Below are 15,554 nucleotides of genomic sequence, written 5' to 3'. Positions count from 1 at the left end.
TTTTTATCTCAGGATTCATATCTCAGATTTCTACGGGTAAAATTGGCACTATAGCCTTTCTCCAGAATGAGACAATTTCGCCAAAATAGAATGTATTGAAACATAAATCATACCATAAATTCATATATCTTTAGTGAAGTGTATAATTTCTTCGCGACTTTATTCACATCAATATTCATAAAGTTTGGACATTTAGGTTTTGGAGTTTATTATTAAAAGGATATAACTAATTGATAATAATAATAATAATTAATTTTTACTTTTTACTACATGTCCATGACATGATGTGACCTCACAACACATTCTATATAAGCGACGTCCAATAGCACCTTGACCACGTAACAGCCTACAAATTGTGTGTTTTATTTTTAATTGAAAAATAACTTTCATGGCTCTGTGATTTTGAATATCGCACTAAATAATATATTTTAGAGGTCTTTAAATAATCCTAAAAGATACGTTTTCAAGATATAATAAACAATAAACATATAAACTCGTGAAGTGATCAAGCTTGTCAGTTGTCACCATCAATGGCATGTATGTAATATGTTATTTGAAGTAAATATCCGCTTCTTTAGATAATACGCAGCAACTTTGTTATGTAAAATATGGAATAGAATTCAATTTAACCACAATGTCTCTCATCCGAAGCCTGAATCTTTTTGTTCTCAATTTTATAACCTAATTTACATAACATAAGCTACACCATCGTAAAGCTGGTATTAAATATTTTATTAAGGAAACATAACGGAAAGGTTCCTTTAACATTATTGTAAATTCTATAATTTAATTTTAATTTCCTTGTGACGTAGTATTAAATTGTTTTAAGTGAAACGACACGGTATACTTTAATAAAGGAAAGAAAAGAGCTCCCAAAGGATATTCAGTCCAAAATTATTTCTCGGGAGAGTGAGAGCCAAAACTTAGTGTATTAATAAAGATACAATGATGTAACTTGCCTTTTAAATGTCAACTACGTCCCGCCACGACCTTAAAAGTATCTTCAGTCATAAACGAGGGTTTTACATTAGTGTTAAGGATAATTAACATAAAAGATATTTAGAATAAAACATAAGGTGGTATAACACTGGATTATTTTAATAACATTATATAGCTCGTTTGAAATTTTGCTATTACAAAGATAGTGAGTTTTTATGAGTAGCATAATAAAAATGAAGTTGAGTAATTCGTTATTAAGATATATATGCTTAGATTTAAACATGCAAATGCATCTCAGTCGTGTAGATTTTATTTTTTGAATATGGAGAGGAATCTGTTTAACGTAACCCAGAGCGGTTACATGTCTCTTTCCTACCGTCGTTTATAGTTTTATATATAAGATTTATTGAAATCATTTAATAGTTGAGAACTACAATAACATAGAATTATATCCCTTTTAACATATTATGCATTATTTTTATAATTCTTAAAAAGAAAACTTATGCAACCCACACACTTGCATTTCTAAGTTAACTCATTATCGTAAGATTCATAGCTCAGTTAAATATGTTTGTCTTTCAAGTCAACATCCATCGACTTAAATGAATTAAATCAAGAAATAAAGGGTTTTGAAACAGTAATTACTACACAGTTAAGTAAGGACTTAGTCTTTAAAAGTTATATAAATTTTGAGATGATTTACGACAAACTAACACATAACTCATTCTGATATTGGACAGTATTCTTATGTGTACTATGAATAACATTCGTTTTTGATTGCAATATAGATAATTCCATTTTTTTAAACATACTTACTGAGGTTCATGTTCGGTGAGCAGTTCCTCAAAATGTAAACGTATAGTGTGTGCTGGCGGAGCTTTGATCTGTGTAACACAATGCACGTCGTCGGGATAGGGGCGAGGGAAGCCGGGGCTCGAGATTGTAGCCTGCGGGTGCAAGTGTGACAGCACTATCGATTCGTTGCACTGGACTTTAGAAGCTTTGTACGGATCTGAAACAAATTGACAAAGGACATTATATGTGCCGGCTAATTCACGAAGCTCATCGGTCTTCGTGTTTATAGCTATATAGGTCTTCGTGTTTATTTCAAAAAAAATTTAACCACATTCATATCATGCTTTAATATTCTTAACAAACATCATTAACAAGTAACAAGTGTGCTAACATTTCGTTACAATTGTTTTATGCAGGCAAATAATACTTGAATTGAAATAGAAAATCGTCTGATAAATTTTTTATTGAAGCATCAGAATAACATTACATTAATTTTAAAATCATAATTACGATTTACTCTTTCTTTGATTCAGTCCAAGTTAATTCTTTTTTAAACTATGAACACAATAAGACCTATGTAATAAATCATTTGTTCCGCCTGAATGTGGACTATTGAAATGAGATTATCATAAATCAGAGGCGTCATCGGAATTAAGTAAGCGAAAAATAAATCTTTCGAGAGATGTGATGCTATAATGAAGGATGTTGGTATATTTACTGAATACTAATGAACTATTGACAGACTCGTAATATATTGTACCTTCGAGATGTTAGAAGAATTTCCTCTTTGGAGTTAGATTTATTGAATTCAACAGTTTGTGATTTAATAATGAAAAAATATAAGATGTAAGCTCGAGAAAGTATGACAGTGCTTCGTATTAATAGTTTCGAGATCGGAAAATGTACATGTGTGTTTGTGAATGCGCATTCGATTGGTACATCTTTTACTCACACTACATAAATAATTTATAGCTTCTGTATAAAATACGAAAAAATCGCTGAATCGCTGAAAACGTCTAAAATAAATATAATTTTGACCGTAACTCCATTCCGTCCTTTCTGAATCGCAAACGAATCGAGAACAAAAGTAACATTCGATCCTTCATTAATAAAGATAAACAGCATCGCCGCGATACAGTGCCAACGAAACAAAGGCCGGTTATTACATAGATAGGCATTCAAATTCGCCCGGAGGAAACATTAGGAGTGCAGCCAAAGTAATTTAGGCTGGAACGTTCTGGGACATTTGGTTAACAGAAGCGTACTAAATATGAAAAAGCTTCGTATTGGAATAATAACCAACTAAAAGGGCCATAAAGCTATATTGTGTATCTTCTCGTGATGTATTATAAAAATGTGTAATTATAAACAGAGCAAAAACAACGCCACGGATAAAGGCTACGAACAACTCGTGCCATTTGTCTCCATCAAACAGGAGAAGTTTAGAGAATTAAATCCTGAAGCGAATTAATATTTAATAGAGCCGTCGTGTGCAGTAAGGTTTTATAAAAATAATATAAAATTTCTAAAATAATCTCCCTAACCAGCGCACCTACGTTTTTTAATCCGTACCCATTAATTAGTTCAAAACGAACGATTATTATGCTTTAATCCAATACAAACATGGCACGTTAATTTACGTTCACACAAGCATGATTTCGTCTGAATTATATTATTTATAATATTGGAAATAACAAAATACGTCTTTTAAACTTAACAAGTTAAATGTCAAATCATAAATCGATACTAAGCGAAGCTCATGAATTAATTTATAAACTTGTCTGAAACCAAAAGACGACGTTAAATGTATAAGTTAGAACTTATTCCTGTTTATATTGCTAATACAAGAGTGCGGCGAGAACTTGCATGATGTTAATGTGAATTTTTGCACTGTTCTATCGTAAATAAGATAATTAAAGTATAATGAAGAATAAATACAGAAGGTTACTAAAAAAGCTTTATATTTATGTACGCAATCAAAGTAAATAAAGTAGTCTTTTATAAATAATAATGAATTAAAATATTTCTGAAGGTTGATGTGGGATATTGGTAAATTTTTAAACTACTTAAGGAATTTTTATCTCACTGTACAATAATGTTTCCATGTTAGAATAAACTAATTTAAAACAAGCAGGTATCACTTTATCCAGCTCGACAATCTGTGTACATTCTTTTCTACACTGTAATAAAATTAAATGGTAAAATTATGTCTTTCATATAAAAGTAATATTGAGTTTATACTTGAATGAAATTTCAAATACAAGAAATAGAAAGCTCAGTTCAATGACTCGACCAGGTTTGAAATTGCAACCCGTGGAATTTCGGTTTCCAATCCGTTTTGCCAATTAAGCTGTCGTGTCCTTATATGAGATAGTGAGTTGAGCCTTCTACATAATGTCTCCCGTTGGGATTTCTTAAGGAAATCCTAATCACTGTTTTCTTATTTTGCAATATAAAAATAATATTGCAAGCCTCCGCTATCGATACTAAATACCTATAATTATGTTTATTTCTGTATGCAAATGCTGTTGTGTGAATGCTTGAAATAAAGTTAGGTAAGTAACACTAGTTTGTATATATTTTTTTTATGTAAAAGATGGCAAACGGGCAGACGGTCTACATGATGGGCAGTAGTGACCGTCACCCATGGACATCCGCAACATAGATGTTGCCAACCTTGAATGTTGAAGAAAAGGGACGGGTGGGAATAAGGAAATGGCAGGAAAGGGTGGGACGGGGAAAGGGCAACCGGCTCTCTCACTCATCGGACGAAACGCAGCCACTAAAAGCTACTTCACGCCGATCTTCTGTGAGAGGGTGGTACTTCCTCGATTGAGCCAGCCCATGTTGAGCTGTAGTAAGTGACCACAGCTAGGCTGTACCACCTAAGCTGACTTGTAATTAATATCTAATTATAACAAACTATGGCAAACACGTATCAGCACCTACTAGCATGACATATATAACTACATCGTTTAACATATTACGTCATTTAACTTCTATAACGAAATTGAAAACAAAAATGTCACAAAAAATAATCAATTCCTTGTTCGAAATTTAAATTTTTATAAAACTGTTTTGTGTTTGTGGCTGACATTTTAAAAAGCAATTATCTATTTTAATAGGTAGTCTACATTTTCATAGAAGTATATAATATTTAATACGAAGCTTTTATTATAAAAAAATTATAAAGCATACTTTTTTAATATGCCATTATTTTTAATGAGCAAGTAAAAATATTAAAAGATTGTTAAACATATTTGATGTAGAATAGTTTCAAAAGAAATAATTGGACTATTGACTTACTACATAAACATTGGTAACTTGTTTATTTCGATAATGCTATTTTATTTTCACTGCTCATTTAAAGTTATTCGTCAATCTCATTTACAGATGGGGAAGTGTACACTTATTTTAGGTTACGATGCAATAAACGTAACGATTTAACATTTCGTATCCGTCCCAAAGTTATTTTTTTACGAAATTATGTGAAGCTAACATAATTTTATTTCCAGTCGATTAAGATATTTAATGTATTTGATATAATAATATATATATAAATACACAACGATCTTATTTACAGGATTCACTGAAACGATGTTTTTGAATTATGGCTATGGATTTGACAGCCCAAACAAAGAACATAACAGAGAATGTCATTTATTTCAATAGACTTGCATTTTATGTCTTTGAATTTTTAATCTAAATTCGATCTAGATTTGATATAAATTTTCAGTCGTTAAAGTAACCGCAGAAATACAAAATATCAGGCAATATGTAACCCTAATGGATGTCAAAGGTCAAAAGGTAATAGCTTTTGTGGAATTATATTAAAACACTGAGGATAATTTCTAAGCCATTACGTTTTAAAACTTGCTTTTATACATTTTTCAGACTGTAGTTTAAGTTTTATAACAAAATGTTTTCGATAGTAAAATAAATATATTAGTTTTATGAACCCGACATGTCCATTAAAAACGCTTTATTTGCAACTATTTCTGCTTACAAAAAACACAAATTTCATACTTTGTTGATAATTAAAAGGTGTTGTTTTTCGGAATAAGATTCTGTAGTGTGTTAACATTAAATATACATAAATATATTATAAAAAAAAATCTTTATTTTGAATAAATATATTTTACAATCGCAAATGCCTTTTCTAGTTTTAATTGAGTAAACAAAATAATTGTTATCCGGAATGGTATCAACTAATAATTATAGTGAACCGCGGCTTCACCTGTCATTAATTGTCATTGATTAGTGACAGTGACGCAGTTTGTTTAATTGAAATAGTTTTGGTGATGATTTAGCTTAAATGAGTTCTTTACTAAATAAGAGATTTTAATATAGATGGTACAAACATTAATAATACAATGAACACAGTATAAACGTTTTGTTAGAACACAAGTGATATTTATTTTTCGAATTGAAACGTTATGAGGCCTTGCGTGAAATGAAACAGAAAGATCATGTTTTATATCACAACATCAGTTGTGTTGTGATTATAAAAAAAAAAGTTTGGATACATTTTCCAAGACTGGACCTTGTACCTGAATGTAACATTGAGATCGAACAATCAGTGTCTTGACATGTCGTCCACATATGTGATATATAAGCAAAATATTTTGTAAAAAGATATCTTCATAGAATAATATGTCATAAACACGAAAGTAATTTTGTATAAAATTTTGAATTTAAAACATCCATTACACGAACTCGTCGCAGACTCACTTGGGGGATTTTAATGCCGTGACAATAATCACTAAGTGTGTCATCTAGAATAACTCCCCTGACTATTAAAATTTCAGTATCATATAAAAAGGTGAACTTAAAAATCTATACTCTTATATTTAGGGTGTAAATTTATATGCAGAAATTTTTGTTGTAATATTGAGATTCGATAAACTTTGTTCCAAGTGTCATTTACGACTTATAACCATGATTGAGAATAACCTCTTAATCGTAATAAAGTAGAAGCGTTATCACGAAAATATATTTAGTTATATTTAATAATGCTAATGACTACATACAATTCTTGCTTCCTTGCATGTTTATATGACAAGAAAGTCAACCCTTCAGTTAAATCTAAACCCAGTAGACTTTAGTAGCATTGAATGATTTATAGTTCAATATATCTCTATAGATAGAGGGTATGGCTGGAATTCGCTACTGAATGTCAAACCTGAATTCTGTATTTGTACATCGTCTTATATTCATATAGTAATGCTAGTATGTACGTATGTTCATATTATTGTAGATAGATAAGTAAAGTTTAACAAAAAATTAATTAAATTTGGTGGGTTTTTTAATTTTATTTTTTATTAATAAATAATGTTTTAATGTGGTTGATAAAAATAAAATAGTTATTTTGTATCTGTTCTGTGTCATCTTGCGTTGAATATGTTTCGATATTATTTTGAATTAGACTCACATAATATATAGTCTTTTAATGTGCCGTTTTTTTGTTTACTAAAATTTTTTAAATGAGCCAGTTATAAAATTGCACAAATAACTGGATTACTTTATTTCTGTCCGATCAAGTTTTTCATTTGATTTTAAATATATATTTAAAAAAATTCAGACCGTGATTGGAGTTAAAAAATAACATTTAAGAACATTATTAAAGACCATAAAAAATTCTTACAACTTATGTTTTCATAGTGCATTTTAGGAGACGTTAACCGCGACTGTAAACATAAAACAGTACTTAAATAGTTCATAAATGAACTTAATAGACCCGTTCGAAGCAAGATGATCGTCTGTAACCCTAAGCTTAGCGTTTGTAATAAATTTTAACTTCTCTAAACTGTGTATCGGTATTAATATTTAAAACAAACGAATGTATTATTAGTATCTCTAATTATTTATTTATTATACCAAACGGGTGTGTCAAACGATGACAGTTCGTGAACGTTAAGGTCGTAACGAAACACGACTTTGCCATAAACATGACAAATTAGGCATAAAAGCCATTGTTTCCACGTGTCATGACGGTCGCCGTTTGAAGCGATTGCTGTGAAGCGTATTATGCTAATCAGAGGTACATATAGTGTGCAGAATCTGTGAAATTATGTGTTAAGTTTTGTGTGACTCTCATCATTATGATAACTTCTTGCGAATCAAGATAGCGATATACATTGTTGGAGCTATTCTTTAAGTTTGTACATTTTCTATACAAATTTTATACTTACGAATCAAATTGAACTTGAGGTGAATTTACTGCGAAATGTCTTTCAGTGATTCAATAATTATTTGAGTTCAATTCACTTCAATACAATGCCACTATACGTTATTGTAAACGTAGATATTATTTGCAATCATATTAAATCTCACTGTATCGTAGATAGCAATCTAAATGCATATCAAACCACTACATAAATATATAACAAGCTTTTCACCGGCGAAAGGCTGTGTCGTGTTGAATGCGTTACGTTTTGTCTAACTGGGTCATAAGGGTAATCGAGTAACATAAAGAAAAAAGGGATATATTCTTTTAATACATATAAACTATGGAGAAATAAACAGACTGGTTTGAAAGTTGCTAGCTTCGCTTGATGATTCTATCGATTGCTTAATACCTGGGTCTCATCTTAAAACAGTATGAAGAAGTCTAAGAATTTAACATTTATTACGTGCATGAATTAAAGGACCTTGATTTGGAATGGAGTGATAGCAAATGAGGGGGTAACAAGTGATATTTATCTATGGAATCGTAATTGAATTGACATATTTTTACTGTCAATATTTCAAATTACAGAAATAAAACGAGTGTTCTGTAAGTCAATAAACACGTTACCTTATCATCAAGATAAACAAAATATGTCTGCTGTCAGATAGCACGTCGGGGACATTTATATATGAAATCGTCAATCTTTATGAATGTGTATGAAGTGACATTTATTATGTGATTGGATGTCAAGCTGTGTACATGGTATTGACAGTTAATTTGAAGTTGTATTCGGAAACTTGTCTTAACATTAGAGTTTATGTTTAAATAGTAATAAAATCGTTAGGATGTGTATTAGGGAAACCTTATTATATATTGGTTCATTTTACAAATTACGCGACATTTATATCTTCTGTTAAAATTAACTTAAACAATATAAATTATAATTATTTGTGGATATAAAAAAAAATTAAATGCCAATGCAAATGTTCAATATTTTAAGCCTTTTGAAGGTGTGAAAATAAATAAAGATAGATATTCAGAATACGGATTATTTATACAAATACCGTGTTTGAAGTTTCTAGACAAACTCGATTCGTCCAAATATAAACAGCTCTGTAAATTGAGAACGAAATTTACATGGCGGTAAAATGAACATATTTGACCGTTGATTCAAATACAAACAACACTTGTTAATATTTATGTTTTTTCCTCTATAGTACATATTATTGTTGGACGAAGTGTAGATTTTTGTGACGTAGTTTTAACTAACATTAAATAAGTTCATAATGTGTAGCTATAATATAATTAAATTATTTGAAATGAATTATATTGTAATGTATGCAAACAGTGTCGAATAGAAGAAAAACATTTTGAACAAGAACTAGATTTGGATGCACATTTTTTGTTGTAGAAATAAAATGCTACGGGAAGCGATTTTTCGTTTTGTTATAATACGAATTTATATTACATAAACGGTTTTATTTCACATCACGTCTCGCTTTCCTCAATTTAACACAATTATGCTCAATCAACGGTTATTGACAAGGAATTTGTTACATTTTTACAGTTCATAAATCCAAATGTTGTGGCGTCGAGATGTTCTACAACAATTTGTGGAAAATAAGTCACCTTATAAAGTAATAAATTTTGGGACATAACAGCTCAGCGCAACGAAGGGTCAATAAAGATCTCGAAGATTCGGTCGATTAAACAATTTTAAACCTTATTAAACCCACTTAGGACCGCTCTTACAACGGTATACGAATATTTATTGGATATTTACGATGTGAAATAATTCGTGTGGATTTAAATTAAGATACAAAAGTGTGTAGTAGGATATAGGTGTTGGGTGCGGATGGTACGTGTTTGCAATATAAGATGTCGCTCATTGTTAATGCACTCGCCCGCACAAGGAGTATTTATCTCATTTCAGTGTAACTTTGTTCACATTTTCTAGATCGTACATTCTATTAGATTCAGAAAAACGGAACGTTCCTCACCTTCGATAAGACACAGTGTGAGTACTTTCAGAAAGCTAAATACAAAAATATTAGAGTTCGTCTGAAAATACCAATTTTTAACTTCTTGATATTATATTATGCAATATTTTTCTCACACTAAATGGTTTTAATTAATATATTTATAGAAAATTAAACTATACGCATATGTATAAAACGTCGCACAAAAAAGTTCTACCAAAAGTGACATGCAAAACAATGTTGTACATATTTGCAGAAAATTATTTTCAAGAAGCATTTCTTTGAAAACTCCAACCGAACAATGTAAGTATTAAAACTTATGCAAAGAGAGAACATTTATTTTTTTATAACCAAACTTCCGAGCGCTCGGTCATTGGCTTACTGAAACAACGAAACTTTAAGTCTGAGCAAATTTTCAAATAGTATAATCATAGTACGTTCGGAATTCCGCATTAAAAAATTTAGAAGCAAGCTTTTATCTTAACAATTTCTTTATTCCCATTTGTATAATGATGCTAGAACGTGGTAAATGAATAGACATTCATGGGGCTCGTGTTTGCAGAGCATATAAAATTATAATGAGAGTTAAGTATGAAGCGAACTATAACGTACTATATATGAATTTTTTGCATGAAAATGAAATTAGTACTTGAGATGTATATTGTCTTTGCAAGTGCTAACGTTTCCATTATTATTATTGTAAATAAGTTTAATATGGCTATAACAATATTTATAGCTAATACTGTATTAAATGAATTAAAATTCACGTATAAGGAATAACAGGATTCGAAGTTGCAACCCCTGGGATAACGATGCAATTCCGTCGCCATTTGAGCTACCGTGCCTTGAATTGAGTAAATTAAACCTCATATTTGGTTCTTAGTATGTTCTTTAAATATTTTTTTTTTACAAAACGTAATAGAGTGTAAAGTCACAATAAGTATAACACTTTTTTTTGTAGTAAGAAGGTGTATTGCTTTGGTCATTTTGACTTCCCAAATAAAACATATTTTATAAAAACTTATTACGAAATCTATGTTCTTAAACCATAAAGAAGACATCAATGGAAGTAATTTTCTAAATTTTTCTCAAGAATATTTCCTCACCTTCAACGCCTGGTCTTTCGCAAACGTAGTAGTTCCTCTCCCTGCAGCTTCTATCGTTCCACATGAAGGTTGGATGAGCTGGTCTGGGGGGCAGTTCTCGTCGTACCTCCACACAGTCCTGCCCTGAGGTGCCATCGTCGTTTGGTTGGCCGGCGTGTTTACGCCAACCGGGAAACCAGTCTGGTATAACATGCATTTATGTAAGTTTGAGACTATAGTTTCATAAATTAATTATTTTAAGTATTTTTTTATATGCAAAAGTCTTAGAAATAACACTAATGTTTATTGAAACTTAAAGTACGTTTTTTTGTTATAATAGCGATATAATGGTGGTTTTTGTTTTCATGAACGTGGCTTTTACTTGTATGTTGTAGAAAAACATATATTTATTAATATAGTATTAAAAAAATCTCAGCATTGTTGGCCTTATTATAATGAATATTAAAAAGATTTTTTTAGTTATATTCGACTGTATTAATATATTTTGTTGAACACATAAAATAGGTAAGGTTTAAAAAGAATTATAGCTTTAATTAACAAAGAGTATGTATTTAGTCAATATAATGTTAACTAAGCGCTAAGTAATTAAAGAGCGGCACTTACTAAGCGACTTAAAAAATTAATTGGTTTAGGATGGGTACTTACAGTATCGAATGTCAAAGATTAATTTAATTTTATATAAGATATACGAAACGGACTGAAAAATACTGCTATTAATTGAAAAGAGCAATCTTGCATGGAAAAATAATTAAATATATAACTTTTGTATTAAAACAATCCATATTTTGTTTGCAACGTAAAGTTTATGTACATTTAACTGTATGTCGATATATTTCAATATTGACCTGACCCGTTCTCCAGTCGGGCTTTGACATTAGTTTGGCATTTTTATTAAGCGATTTATTGCTGATTTATAATATTTAGCTTTCATCGGAAAATTGGAGTGTACCTACAGAAATATTTTATATTTTAGGTCATGACATTCTGTATTTAATTTGCTCGCTACGCAGTATTGAAAAGGGGAGGAAGGGGAAAATACAATGTACATTTGACATTTATTATATAGCTATATACAAGTAAATTCTTATATAGGTATATTATACGAGACAATCGAGATATATCAACAGATATTTGATACACAAAGAAACTATGGTTCCGAATCTGTCATGCCAATTTCATGAAGCACGGTCTAGATTTGTATGTTAATTAGATACAATAATTATTTGGATTTTATATACTATTGGCCGGTTTTACTCGGTTCCTTGAGGCCTTTTAGTTACGTGATATTTCAATGGAAAGGTTTATAGCAAGGTTCGTAGAGCTAACGGATTAAAGCAGTTAAGAAATGAGATAAGTCAATTTGAAAGCTATATGAGATGTGTCATCTCGATAATCAAGTACATGTGGGGCGAAACGGAGTTTAAAAACGATTGACTATAAGTTATAACGGTCTTATTAAATATTAGACAGTCTTTTATCAAATTCGTGAGGTAAATTTTGAAATAAATATTATAGTGGGTATATATATTTTATAAATGACAAAATAAAAGTAAACAACTGCTTCTAAATTAACAGAGCGAATCACAAATACTTTTTAACATTACAATTTACCTATACTTTTCCATTGACTTGAGATTTTGGTTTAACAAAATACAAATCTTACTACAAGTTACAAGATAAACTCGTAAGCTACTTACAGAATTCATCTAAAATAACAATTTGGAATGAGATTACGTTGAAACTAAGTTTCGTGTTGAGGCGTCAGAAACAAGCCATACAAGTCAAGAATAACTGATTCTGAGAAAGTTTTGAGACCGCGAGAAAACAAGTAATAAGGATCACACTTAAAATATATTGCGTCTATTTATTCTCATTACCTATTACCCAGAATTTCAAAAAATGTTTTATATTTTTATAGAAATAAAAGTAAATGATCAGTTAGATATTAAGATTTGTGATGCTCCTTATGAAAAGTTAACTCGTAGTAATAGTTTTAACTTGTACTTTTCGCAATCCTGTTACGTATAATTTCACGATTAGAATGGATTTGGCCCTCTTGCTGTACGCGATGCTTCCGTTGCGTGTTTAAGGCGTGTTAAGAAGTTTTTGCATTTTAGTTACACGTACAGATACCGTTTGTTGGTGTTTTATTTGTCTAAAAGAAAGTTTAAATCAATTACGTAATTTCTACTCCTTAAATAATATATCTAATATCAATTCATTCTTGGAATGTACTTCGATGTCAGCCCTAGTAGGTTCTTTTCAAATTTGGTTAGGTAGGAAGAGGGGCTTGGACTGTGGAGGTGAGCGTTTAACGAGCGTTAGATAGGGGCCCCTTAAACCGAAGCCTGGGTTCCAAGTCCCAGGCACTGTTGAAGCTCCTCTCCCTGCTACACGATGGACCCGGCACCCGCACGGTGAATCCATTGAATGCTAAGAGGTTTCGTGTCTTTATATAATAATTACAATATATGTTGAAAACATATCTAAGATTGGAAAGAATGACAGTTGAAATATATAGAATAGGTTTCATATTTAATTGTCTAGAAAAATTTTAATTAGTAAAGTAAATTATGTATATCTAATAATTGTCCATTATTAAGTTATCGATAAAGAAAGGCCTTCGACTGTAAGTGTAGTAAAAAGTATAACCTATATAACCTTAAAGAAAATATATTCTTATGAAAATATATTATTTCCCATACACATTTTGTTGTATGATAATCAAAGTATATCTATGTAAGATACTCGTAAAGTAACTGTGTGCGTTGTTATGAGTTACAATAGGATTTTTTAAGACTAACTTTACTTCGTAAGTAAAGTAATTTGAATATTTGTTCAGATAGGATATGGAGAAAATGTATTGGAGAATATATATTAGAGATAAATATGATTAAATAATAATGTTAAGCTATACTTAACAATTGATTCTTTTGCTTATAATTGAATGTATGGGATAATTACTTTTCGAAGCCTCAGATTCAGGTCCATTAAGCCTAAGACATTTAAGCCATGTAAGTATCGGCTCAGGTGGCGTTAGTCAGTAATATGGGCGTCTTAGATGTAAACAATTTGTTTAGGATAAAACCACTTTGGCTATTTGGCGATTCTTGGATAGATTTAGTGAAGTCACACATTAGGTACCGCAAGCGTGAAGCTTAAAGTGTTTTAAACACTTGAAAGTGATTTTTAAATGAAATATTAGTTTATTTTCATAACCGCTTAAAAGGGAGAGAGCGGGAAATCTTCCTGTAAGTGCCTATACTAACTGTAATTAGGCTTTGTCCTAAATGTCAACTAAATCGACATCTGCAACATGTTGCAAATACATAATGGATTTTGTATGTATAAGATACGTGTACAGCTGACGCAAAACCTCATTTTGTTCTCAAGAAAACCACAGGTGAAAGATAATTATATTCTTCACGTATGTTGAAAGTATGATTAAAAAGTTTTAAAGAAAAAACATCTAACGTAACTTTGGTTACTGATTAAATTTATCACCGGATCAGAAAACGATTCTTTGGAGAAGAAATCGACGGGAAAATTATGTCTCCTCTTTTGAAAACCGTATTATAAAAGCTTAATAATGAAATGATGGCATCTAGTTTAGTTATCCCGAAATATGGCATACATAAAGATTTAAAACTACAACTTAATCTGCGGTGTATCTGTTACCAAAAGTTTAGAGAATGCTGTATATACCAACCAATAACGTAATAGTTAGCATAATCACTGTAATCAAGAGCTAATAAAATCCATGAACAATATTTTTATTCATAAATTACACTTAGATGTTATAACTATTCGAAAATAACAATCGATAAATAAAAATTTTCTTTTAAATGTTTTGATAATACGCTGAAAATGTGTTATACGCTTGGCATTATAAAAAGATCTGGCAGTAAATACTGACTGTGGCGTCGCCGTTACGTCTAGACTGGGCTTTTGTGTGATAAGATGTGACCAATTTACCTAATTGTGCCTTCTTGAACTTTGTCTGTATCGTTATTACGGCATTTGTAACAAAACACAAGACCCGAATTCACAAATAAATATGTTTTCAAAACAACCTTGAAAGCTGAATATAACTTGTTCAATAATTTATATGTTTTCAATATTCATCATATTTGATGTTACATATAAAAGACTACGAGCAGTATGAAACTTGTATATACTGGTATATGCGTGTTTATGAATAGCTATGAATATTATATAACTTACGTGCATATGAAAAAGGTAGTCCATCCGACCAACGGAATTCTCCTTCGTGGACGGAGTCGGTGGCACCTATCCAATAGACGTCATCGACGCCGGCTCCTGGTCTGTTGAACGAACAATACATGAGTGACGCATCTATCCCACAGCGATGCAGTGAGGCGACGTTTCAAGTTTACGCGTTTTTGCCCTCGTTAACGTACTCCGTAGACTGAACGTGAGCAGGTTTAAAAATATAAATCTACATCAACTCCCTTTTGTTAAAATCTATTCATCCAGACCGACTAAATCTAGTATCAGGATTTTATATCAAATTGACCAAACAATTTTTGAAATTTAAATAACAAG

The 15,554-nt window shown here is 30.8% G+C and overlaps 1 protein-coding gene across 1 annotated transcript in view; it reads right to left on the bottom strand.

The window, feature by feature from the left end:
- Window positions 1–15,554, bottom strand: part of LOC116772662 (uncharacterized) — a 138,179-nt gene that overhangs the window by 35,920 nt on the left and 86,705 nt on the right. Inside the window, exons 6-8 of the mRNA XM_061522346.1 lie at window positions 15,213–15,313; window positions 10,989–11,168; window positions 1,756–1,951 (exon numbers count right to left, since the gene is read on the bottom strand). Coding sequence (XP_061378330.1) covers window positions 1,756–1,951; window positions 10,989–11,168; window positions 15,213–15,313 — 477 coding nt within the window. The remainder of the gene's footprint in view (window positions 1–1,755; window positions 1,952–10,988; window positions 11,169–15,212; window positions 15,314–15,554) is intronic.

This window comes from Danaus plexippus, chromosome 12 (assembly GCF_018135715.1).
Source record: "Danaus plexippus chromosome 12, MEX_DaPlex, whole genome shotgun sequence".
Lineage (NCBI taxonomy): Eukaryota > Metazoa > Arthropoda > Insecta > Lepidoptera > Nymphalidae > Danaus > Danaus plexippus.
Note: the sequence above shows the minus strand (reverse complement) of the source record. Positions and strands in the feature narration are given on the sequence as shown.